This window comes from Lepidothrix coronata, unplaced genomic scaffold, assembly GCF_001604755.1.
Source record: "Lepidothrix coronata isolate B3197 unplaced genomic scaffold, Lepidothrix_coronata-1.0 Scaffold290, whole genome shotgun sequence".
Lineage (NCBI taxonomy): Eukaryota > Metazoa > Chordata > Aves > Passeriformes > Pipridae > Lepidothrix > Lepidothrix coronata.
Window position 1 is genome coordinate 70,259 of NW_016690470.1, and position 10,699 is coordinate 80,957.

General features: G+C 63.2%; 1 protein-coding gene across 3 annotated transcripts in view; it reads left to right on the forward strand.

Annotated features, from left to right (window-relative positions):
- The window catches only part of LOC108508334 (KN motif and ankyrin repeat domain-containing protein 1-like), a 12,866-nt gene extending 2,173 nt beyond the window's left edge, over window positions 1-10,693 (forward strand). For 2 of the 3 annotated variants that reach the window (XM_017837074.1, XM_017837075.1), the window contains exons 2-11: window positions 4,290-4,364; window positions 4,651-6,411; window positions 6,938-7,037; window positions 7,184-7,384; window positions 7,909-7,996; window positions 8,334-8,553; window positions 8,836-8,978; window positions 9,234-9,434; window positions 9,520-9,618; window positions 9,837-10,693. In XM_017837074.1, coding sequence (XP_017692563.1) covers window positions 4,328-4,364; window positions 4,651-6,411; window positions 6,938-7,037; window positions 7,184-7,384; window positions 7,909-7,996; window positions 8,334-8,553; window positions 8,836-8,978; window positions 9,234-9,434; window positions 9,520-9,618; window positions 9,837-9,893 — 2,907 coding nt within the window. In that variant the 5' untranslated portion in view covers window positions 4,290-4,327 and the 3' untranslated portion in view covers window positions 9,894-10,693. The remainder of the gene's footprint in view (window positions 1-4,289; window positions 4,365-4,650; window positions 6,412-6,937; window positions 7,038-7,183; window positions 7,385-7,908; window positions 7,997-8,333; window positions 8,554-8,835; window positions 8,979-9,233; window positions 9,435-9,519; window positions 9,619-9,836) is intronic. The other variant, XM_017837076.1, reaches the window with a different exon arrangement.
- Window positions 10,694-10,699: the final 6 nt, after the last annotated feature.

Here is a 10,699-nt window from a genome sequence, read left to right on the forward strand (position 1 = left end):
GCTGGGACCCACAGGGCTGGGGCTGTGACAGCCCAGGCTGCTGCAGGCCCCTCTGGAGTGCTGGAGAGCACAGGGGTGCTGCGGGGTTTAGGGTGCCCCCTGTGTGCACATGGAGAACCCACCCTGGGGTTGTGCACGATGCTGTGTGTGTACCCCAGCTGTCCACCTGGGCACCTGGGGTGTAAATTTAAACACTTCATCCCTGAACCCCTCCTGGCAGCAGGGCAAGCCCAGGCCATCACTGCTGACCCTGTGTGTCATCAGCAGCCTCAAGGGAATTAGGAGGTGTTGGTGGAAGGTGCTATTGGGCAGCTGCCACGAGGGTGCAGGGCAAGGGGTTGATGGTCTCTGGTGGAGCTGAAGGGACCCTATAACGCTGTGGGTGTGAAGGGGCACATAGAGCTGATCCCCACATGGGTAAGTCTGTGTATGGATTCTACATCTGTGGTGTGTGAGCTGAGGGAGGTCTCTGAGGGCTGGAGCGCGTACAGAGCCTGGGCAGCCCCTGCAGCCTCTCAGCCAACCGGGCTGGTGATGACGACACTCCAGAAATAACAGTCCAGCCCTGAAATTACACTGTTGAGAAGATCGAAGTGTTTCCCTTTCCCTCCCTGGGTCAGCACTGGTGCACCACCCACCTGGGATCCGGCTCCTCTGAAAGCAGCCCCAGCCTGGACAGCACAGCCAAGGTGGCCTGGGCAAGTGGGCACAGGCTGTCACAGAGCAAAGGCCCTCCCGTACAGCCCCACGGCAGGGGATGGGGATGGGACAGGGACGGGAATGCGTGATGAGCCCCAGATACCTCCTGCTGCATCCAGCCACAGTGCCGGCGGGTGACACTGCAGGTGAGGGGCACGTGTGACAGCTGGCTCCGTGTGAGGAGCCCCAATCCCAGCAGGTTGCTGGCACTGGAGGAAGCCGTGTACTTGCTCACTGGTTTCCCTTTAACTCTGGGACAGCCGCAGCCCCGAGGTTCGGGGCTTATCGCCTGCGCACAGCTCCGAGGGAAGCGTGCCTGGCTGAGATAAATCAAGTCGTGCTGGCCAGGGCTGCTCTGGACTCTGTTCTTCTCACATTCCTCATGACCTCAGCCTTCTGGCTCAGGAGGAGAGCCGGGGAGAGCCCTCCCTGTGTCCAGCCCCAGCCCCACTGTTGGAGCAGCCCAGGCTGCACCGCAGCACGTGGCTGAGCCGGGCTGGGGGCTGCCATAACTGTGCCCCTGGAGAGGGAAAAGGCCTGAAGAAGCCTGGAGCTTTAAGAACAGCTCTCCCAGGCCTGTCTCCTTCCAGCACAGGGGCCTGGGGAGTCCAAGGGGAGATCACCCCTTAGACCATGAGGCCAAAGGTCCCAGGGGGCTGGCTGGGGTGTGGGGACTGGACGGTACCTGAGCTGTGCCAAGGTGCCCAGCCTGCCCCATCCCTGATGTGGTTTTTTATTGTAATTGAGCAAAGCAGCTCCAGTTTTGGCCCCAAGTTTCCCGAGTTGGCATTGGTACAACAGCACAAGGGGAGAATACAGGTGTGAGCCCAGGGCACAGCACAGCCCTGCCTCCGCAGGGTGGTTGGTTCCCTGCACATCCTCCTCCTCTTCCTCTCACTGCCAAGCCTCCACACCAGTGCTCTGCTTGTAGCATCCCGCTTTTCTGTGGAAACACTGGGGCTAGAAACAACGCTTTCATGGCTTCTGAAGGAAGCTGAGATCATGCAGGTTCCCCTGTCTCTGGCCCCGGGGGGGGTCCGTGTGCCCAGCCCCTTCAGCACCCAGCCCCAGTGCCCAGGGGAGTGGCCAAAGCTCAGCCTTTGGCACCAAAGTGGCTGGTACAATTGTCCCTGCCACGACTTCAGCCCAGGCGGAAAGTGGCTGCTCTGAGCAGTGCCATGGTGGTGGCAGCCAGGCCTGGACAGTGCTGATGGTGGCTGAGCTGCAGCTGGGGGGACTCGACCTGCTGGCACACTGGGGCCATCTGCCCCCACTACTCATCCTCCTGGCTCCTGTCCAGCCCCGCACCTCCCACCCAGCCCAGGGACAGTTAGCAGGGTTCAGGGGGTGCTTGCCCGTCATGGGGTCCCTGGGGCGATTTGGACGTGGTTGGGAGCTGGCAGGTCCCATCCCCTTTTTTCAGAGCTGGGTGAAGGCAGAAGCTTCTGTCCTGAGTCCAGCCCATCCTGTCATACCAAAAGGAATGGGGGTCGGGAGCAGTGGGAGGGTTTCCTCCACATTTGGGATGGGCGGTGCAGCCACGAGGCTGCTGGTGTCAGCTGAAGGGCCACAGGAGGTGGCAGGGGGAGAAACAGCCTGTCCTTGGCTCAGTGGAGGGGACAGCAGGGCAGTGCTGGTGCAAAGGGCACCTTTGCTGCTGGAGTGGCTCAGGAGGCCTCCAGGCCTCGGCAGAGGAGGCTTTTCCTGTCCCCAGGCAGGACAATACCCGGCCGGGCGGCGGAAGGGAGCTGCCGGCCACTTCCCCCGACGAAACGCACCCGCTGGCTCCGGCTCCTGTTGCTCTCTCTTCCTCCCGTTTGATTTACAGCGTGCGTGGAGCCTGGTGGGAAGTTTGTGCTGGCCCCAGCGCTGTTTAATTACCTGCAGCAAGGGCTGTGCGGGGGAGGAAGCCGAACCTTCCCAGGGTGGGAGGGATTAGACGAGGTGGGGGATGTGTGGACCCTCTCAGGCACGAAGCCAGCAGCATGGATGCCACGTGGTGGATGCCAGCATGGAGCCAGGATGCTCCCAAGGGAGGTGGAATGGGTGCTGGCTCAAAGCTGGGATGATCCCAAGGAAGGTGAAAGTTGGGATGTGCTTCGTCTGTGGATGGGTTGGCAGAGGGGTGGGAGAGCCCCAGAATCCATCCTGGTGACTGGTGGGGAGCATTTCATCCCTGCCCAGTTGGACTCAGCCCCAACTCTGTGCCCCGGGCTGAGGGTGGGAAGGTGCCACAGTGCCCACCCAGCCCACGCCTGGCCCGGCACTGCCACAGCTGCTCCACTGGCTCTGTGCAGTCAGGGCGAGCTGTGGGGTGGCAGCCACAGTGCCAGGGCTGGGGAGTGGCAGCTGCATCAGCATGAGCAGCAGGTGCAAGGTATGGGCTGTCACATCATCCCCAAGCTGGGATATGTGGCAGGGCCAGCCACAGCATCTCTGCTAGAGAAGTCTGGGTTGTCATGGGTAAAGAATCTGGGGATGGATGCGGGTGTTTCTGTGCAGCCAAGGCCAGATCCTGTGCCTTTCCCTTGGCAGTACTGAGCCTCAGGTTCCCTGAGGGCTGTGCCCAAGCTGCCATTCCTTTGCAGCATTCCTCCTCCCCTGCTTTCTTCCGAAAATAGCCTGTTGCCAAATGCTTTGCCCACCAACAGCTGCTCAGCCCCATGGCCACCTGTGCCCTGTGGGCAGGGCCACCACGTCCCCAGCACCCAGGGACCCTGATGCTGCTGCACAGCAGTGGTGGATGCTCCCAGGGTGCCATTTGCCCCATCCAGCTCCCACCAGGGTCACTTCCCACCTGGGCCCCAGCACCCAGATGGTGCCAAATGTTGCAGCAGATGCCAGCTGAATGCTCACAGCTGGCGGCACCCCCAGCCATGAGCTCACCTCTGGACTGCAGCCGCATCCCACTGGCTCTCCTCCAGCATGCCCGTGCCTGGGCACGGGAAAACCAGGGTCCTGGGAAAACCAGGCTCCTATTTCAGTCCCTCCTGCCTTATCCTAGGCTCCTATTTCAGTCCCTCCTGCCTTATCCCACATTATGGACAGGGAGAAGCAGCCAGGTCCCTCCTGAGGGTCACCCCTGAGAAAGGCATGGGCAGCGTGGGGCACCCCGGGCAGTGAGGATGGACATCGCACCCAGCACCGATGGGTGCTGGCAGCTGCCCACAGTCACGTAGCTTTGCCAAAGCATCGATTCCCTTTATCCAAAGCAAACTTCCCTCCGAGAATTGTACCTGTACCCGCTTCAGCCTCTTTTTTTTTCCTGGCCTGCTCCCACCCGTGCGGCCGAGCTCCGGCTCGTGACTGCACCCTTGGAGCTGGCAGCGTGGCCGTCCCAGCCAGGCTGCAGAGCATTCCTTAAATGTACAAACAATCCCGGCCCCGCAGGCAGCACCGCGCCTGCCCGGCTGCGGCTCCGGACTCAGCCCCGCGGCCCCGGGGCCGGGGGAGGCGAGAGGGGCCTGGCGGATGGCGGGGGGCGGCCACGGAGCGCTCCCCGGGCAGGGGGCAGGGGGGTGCGGCTTCCTGGGACTCACCGGCCCCCGGGTCACAGGATTTGGCTGGATGTGGCCTCGTTGTTGTTGCAGGTTGATGGTCCCCTGGTCAGCAGCATCCTGGGGAGAAGATGGCTCAGCCGGCACCCCTGAACCAGAACCTCCCAGGTAAAGGAAGCGGGGTTGTCACCGAGTAAGGACAGCAGGAGGAGCACGAGGGGGTGGCAGGGCTGAGCTGTCCCATCCCATCCCAAGGGAGCTCCTAACCCCAGCACCAACCCCAGCATGGAGTGGGATTCCTGTGACACCCTATGCACTGAGGATGCTGGGGGCAGACACATTGCACATCATGGAGGGGAGGGGCCTGCAGGCAGCAGATTCCAGTATAACCCAGTTGGAAAGGCTTTCCTGTCTCCACCAGGTCCCTGCCTAACCGCCCCTGCTCCTCTTGCAGATCTTGGGGGCCCATTCTTGTACCGGGACCAGGACGATGGGGAGAAGAGCTCATATTCCGTGGAAACCCCCTATGGCTTCCTGCTGGACCTCGACTTCCTGAAATACGTCGATGACATCGAAAGTGGCCAAACGCTCAAGAAAGTGCCGCTGCCTCGCAGGGCGAAGGGGTCCCGTCTGCCGCCCAGCGCCCTGCGCAGCCCCAGCAGCCACGCCAGCGCCTGGACCTCCACCGAGTCCCTCACCTCCACCACCAGCGAGGAGGGCAGGACCGCGCTGCTGCTGTCCCCGCACGGCCGGGCACCCCTGGAGCCCCCGAGCAAGCCAACCTCCCACCCCGTCTCGCCACCACCCGTGCGGCTGCTCCCACCCCCCACCCGCAAGTGCCTCGTGCGAAACCCACGGGTGGAGAAGACCTTGCTGGAGACGAGCAGGAGGCTGGAGCAGGAGCAGGGCCACTTGCAGGATGCGGGCGGTCCCCCCCGAGGTGGCCCGCCGGGCGCCCTGAGCCAGCCACCCCGCTGGGTGCCGGCGGGCGCCGAGGGCCAGGGGGGCTGGGGCCGGGTGAGCCCCGGCAGCTCCGGGCGCAGCACCCCGGCGGCAGGGCTGGGCACGGCCCCCCTGCAGCACGTGCGGGAGCAGATGGCCGCGGCCCTGCGGCAGCTCCGGGACCTGGAGGAGCAGGTGAAAACCATCCCCCTCCTGGAGACGCAGATCTGTGAGCTGAAGAGGGAGAAGGCGAAGCTGCTGGAGAAGCTGTCGGCAGAGCCTGGCGAGGCGTTGGACCACCCCCCTGGCTCTGAGGCAGGGGCAGGGTGTGAGGAACTGCCCCGACCAGGGCTGGAGAGTGAAGTGGAGCCAGCGAAGGGGCGAGCGAGCAAGATTGCGGAGCTGAGGAAGCTGACGGAGAAGCTGGCGGTGCCGGAGCGGGGAGCCAGGGCTTGGCCAGGCAGGAGCCCCAGGGTGGCCGAGAGGCCGTGCCGCTCCGTGGCGGTGGGCGAGGACCGGGCCATGACAGATGCCGTGTTCTACTACCGGTCGCAGCAGGAGGGCGGTGACACAGTGGACGGCGGGGCACGGGAGCGCAGGGACGCGGCTGTCTGGGTGCTGGAGTCATCGCTGGGGCTGGCCAGCGAGGCGGAGCGGGAGCTGGAGCTGCTGCAGCAGACGGTGGGGCACCAGAAGGAGGTGATTGCCCTGATGGAGGGGCACCTGCAGGAGGCCACGCGGGAGCTGGAGGAGCTGCGGCTGGAGGTGTGCGCCCGCCGGCCCCGCGGGCTGGTGGACAAGGAGGTGACGGCCAAGCCGCAGGTGGCCGAGGCGCTGGTGGAGGCCGCGGTAGCGACGCAGAGCCGGGCGGCCGGTGACCCCCCAGACACGGCGGAGGCGGGCGTGGAGTGCTGCCCACCAACCACCTGTGTCGGGGTGAGCTGCCGCCCCGACGGGCGGGACGTGGCGGTCGGGCCTGACTGGGCTGCCAGCTGCGATGACAAGGGCAGCCAGACCGACGTGGGCAGCATCGTCCTGGCGGGAGGACAGAAGGAGCCTGGTGCAGGCAAGGAGGCAGAGCCTGGGGGGGGCAAGGAGATGGAGCCTGGCCCGGGCAATGGCCCGAGCAGCTTCTCAGTGCAGGGCACGGGAGCAACAGAAGGGATGTGCCCAGGCAGCCTGGCCCCCAGGCCAACTGTGCTGGACACGACACACAGCAGCCAGGACCCGTCCCCAGCAAGGGACAGTGGAGCCACCCCAAGCCCTGCAACCGGTGAGTCAGTGCCTCGGATGACACCAGGGTCTGGGTTGGGATGTTCCTGTGGGAAGGGAGAGGATGGCCCTGTTGGGGACAGTGCCTACAGGGCCAACACTACCTGCAGCTGCCCATGTCCCTTCTGTACCCGCCCTGGGGTCTGGTGGGTTTAGGGTGCTTGGCCAGCCTCAAGGAGAGACTATTTACAAAAGCATGTAGTGACAGGACAAGGGGGAACGATTTCAAACTGACAGAGAGTACGTTTAGATTAGATGATACTAGTGAAAAATTCTTCCCTGTGAGGGTGATGAGGCCCTGGCACAGGTTGCCCAGAGAAGTTGTGGATGCCCCATGCCTGGAAGTGTTCAAGGCCCAGGTTGAAGGGGCTTGGAGCAAGGTGGTCTGCTGGAAGGTGTCCCTGCCCATGGCAGGGGAGTTGGAGCAAGATGATCTTTAAAGTCCCTTCCAAGCCAAACCATCTTGTGATTCTAAGATTCTAAGATTCTTGCTCACTGGCCCCTGACATCCACCTCTTTGCCCGCAGGAGCCCTGAAGTCCATCATGAAGAAGCGGGATGGTCCCCCCCGGAGCGAGGCAGAGGGCAGCAAGAAGAGCCTGCAGTTTGTGGGCGTGCTGAACGGGGAGTACGTGCTGAGGGGGCTCCTGCAACCCCCATGAGCCAGTCCTGGCCCCAGCATCCCTGTCCTGGGCTGGAGGCACTGACAGTGGCAGGGCCTGGAGGGGACCAGCCAGGAGCTGTGTTGCCACCCAGCATTCTCCCTCTGTGCAGGTATGAGAGCACGTCCAGTGAGGAGGAAGAGGAAGAAGGTGACAGCTCCTCTGAGAAGGGTTTGGCCGACAGCTCTGACAGCTCGGAGCAGGGAGACACCGAAACCTCAGAGGAGGAGGCCGGGGAAGGCGCGTGTGAGCCAGGACAGGAGTGCCAGGGGACCGATGTGGCCCTGCCAGAGCCACCCGAGGTGAAGGAGAAGTAAGTGCTGATGGGAAAGGCTCCCTGGCCCTGCGCAGCTGGGAGCCATGGGCTGGCACTGGCCCTGCTGGCTTGGGGCATCTGCCATGGCTTCGGTGCAGCCGATGGAAAAAACACATTCAGCTCCTGCAGAAACCATTCATCAGGGAACAATGCTTCCAGCTTCTTGGGTCTGCTAAGGAAAGGACGAGAGGCCCCAGATGCCTCTTTGCTGCAGAAGATAGTTTGGAGGGGGACAAAAAAAGCCAACAGTCCTCAATGGCATTTTTCAACAAAAGGAAAAAATTTGGCCTAAGAATGGGTAAATTGTGCCCGAGCACATCCGTATAAGGCTCCGTTCTGCAGAGGTTTGCAGAGGCTGAAGCTGCCCGGCTGCAGCCACCAGGCTGGAGGTTGTGCCTTGGGGAGCTTGTGGAGGCTCACAGGCATTGGGGAGCTCCACAGGGGGACTCAGGGTGCCCCACCCCAAGGGTTTGGTAGGGTGATGCAGAGCTCTACACGAGATGCCCCCCTGCTCTCCCCAGGTTCGAGCTGAGCCCCAGGATGCGGGAGGCCTGTCTCATCGTCAAGACCCACCTGGGCCACCCCGGTGCCACCAAGAGCAAAGAGGTGGTGAGTGAGGTGCTGGGGTGGCTCGCCCAGCCCCTGCCAGCATCCCCCCAGGGCTGGCCCTCCCCAGAGAGGGGCCAGCAAAGCCTGGCTCAGCACCTTCCCCCCAAATACAGCCCTTTGCTCCAGGCTTTGTCCCAGATACCCCAAAACCTTTGTGGACTCAGCTAAGGCCGTCCCAACATGGGTTTGGGGGGTTCAGGGTCTGGCCTTCACCCAGCCCCCTCTGGAGCAGGGATTCTGCTCCCCACCAGGCCACCGGTGGGGGGTGGGTGCAGGGTGGCCCATGCAGAGGCTTTGGGGAAGCCCCGGCCCCAGCTCAGCCCCTCTCTGCCCACAGCTGGCCAGCAGCAGCCTGGTCCTGCAGGAGTGGTTCCGTCTGTCCAGCCAGAAGTCGTCCGTCCCCGACACTGTTGCCAACCACCTCCTGGCGTTTGCCGAGGTCTCACCGGCTCTCCTGGCCCACGTGGTGAACCTGGCAGATGGGAACGGCAACACGGCCCTGCACTACAGCGTCTCCCACTCCAACTTCCACATCGTGCGGCTGCTGCTGGACACGGGTCAGTGCCCCCCACCCCCAGGCCACATCCCACGAGGCCTGCCAGGCACAGGGGGAAGGTGCTGGAGCACAGGGGCAGGGAGAACTGCCCAGGCTTGTGCCCGTGCATGAGTAGGGGGGGTGAGAGCCTGGATTTCAAGGGGGGACCCATCAGCAGTTCTGTGCCCACGGGGCTGTGGGATGGCTTACAGCACCCAGGCAGGGCAGGAGCCAGGCACATGGCTTGGTCCATGTCTCCCACCAGCCCTCCAGCATCCTGAGCCCCCTCTGCCCACCCCTGCAGGGATCTGTAACGTGGACCACCAGAACAAGGCCGGGTACACTGCCCTCATGCTGGCGGCGCTGGCGGCTGTCGAGCAGGAGGACGACATGAACGTGGTCCGGAGGCTTTTCAGCATGGGCAACGTCAACGCCAAGGCCAGCCAGGTTGGCACGGGCTGGGGGCCACCACATCCCACCCCTCTGCCCACACCCCCAAGCAGCTGCCAGAGCCACGCTCAGCTCTTCCAAGGGCAGGACCGTGGCTCTAAAACCTGGAGGGGTCAGCACATGGGGAGGGCATCACCTTAGGAGCTCCTCCTGGCTGGCACAGGGCTCTTGGCAGCGGCCCTGCAGGGCAAGAGGCACAAGCGGGTGGCACAGCAGGGGCAGGGGTGGCCTGGCAGTGTCCCTTCCCCGCAGGCTGGCCAGACTGCGCTGATGCTGGCTGTGAGCCACGGCCGGCAGGAGATGGTGGAGGCCCTGCTGGCCTGTGGGGCCGACGTGAACCTGCAGGACGAGGAGGGCTCGACGGCGCTGATGTGCGCCTGCGAGCACGGCCGCGCCGAGACCGTGAAGCTGCTGCTGGCTCAGCCCGCCTGCAACGTCTCCATCGTGGACAGCGTAAGGCTCTGCCACCGGGCCTGGGCAGCCCCACACCATGTCCTCTCCCCACACCCCTTCCCACGTGCTCTCCCTTCCTTTTTAGGATGGTAACAACGCCGTGGCCATCGCGCTGGAGGCCGGTCACAGCGACATCGCCGCGCTCCTCTACGCCCACCTCAACGGCACCAAGGCTCAGCTGCCCGTGAGTACCACACCACTGCCCCTGTCCCACACCACTGCCCCGGCTCCTGCCACGTCCCACACTCAGGTGGGGAGGTCGCCCCAGGGGAGGGGACAGGGACGTGGCACAGGTGAGGGTCTCCAGGAAGGGGCTGCAGGAGCAAACAGAACAGCCCTGCTGGCCCTGACCAGGAGTCACTGGAGGGGTCTGGTGACGTTTTGTGACTGCTCTCTCTGCAGCAGGCGGCATCACCGACAGCCACGAAGAGCCCTGGGAGTCCAAAGAAACCAAATTAGAGTGACCTTGGGATCCAGCCAGCAACCACCATCAGCACTGGGCTGTGATTCATGTCCCCTCACCTGCCACCCCTCTGTGCCAAATCGCCCTCTGCAGCTTTAGTCCTGTCACTAGCGCTGTCCCTGAGCCTCCCTTGCCCGTCTCCACCCACACGTGGCCACCTCGCTGCACCAAGCGACAGGAGCCAAGCATCAAGTGACCTCGGGATGGGACATGCAAGGAGCAGAAGTCACCCCATCCCCTCTGCTCCCTGCCATGACCGGAGCTGCACTGCCTCCGAGCCCTCTGCAAGGAGGGAACAGCAGAGAACAAACCCAGCAGAACCAGCCCCTGGTTTGTGCTCTCTGGCAGCAGTGCTGGTGACACAGAGCCAGGAGGGCAAGTGACAGCTCCTGGCCCTGAGCAGGGTCACAGTGCTGTGCAGGACATTGGGAAGAGGGGACACCAGCTGGTCAACGCTGCCTCGGACGTGGGCTGGGAGCACTTCCAGTCTGACATACTTGCTGCCCTTCTTTTCTGCCATTTCCTTTCCTGGCTGAAATCTGGGTTTTTTTCTTTTTTTCTAGCACATGCACACAAAGCAAAAAAATTATATTGCTTGGCCAAAGGATGGAGTTCCACATGAAATCTTTCGGGATTTGATTTGTTCAATGGGAGCAAAACCTCTGAGCAGTTGGGGCTGCAGCCAAGTGACAGAAGGGGCTTAGGGCCAAGGACATGTTTGGGGACTGAGCCTGCCCAGCTAATACCCCACAAGGGGTCCTTCTCCCCAAGGAAAGAAAGCAATTGCCTCCTAAACATTTCC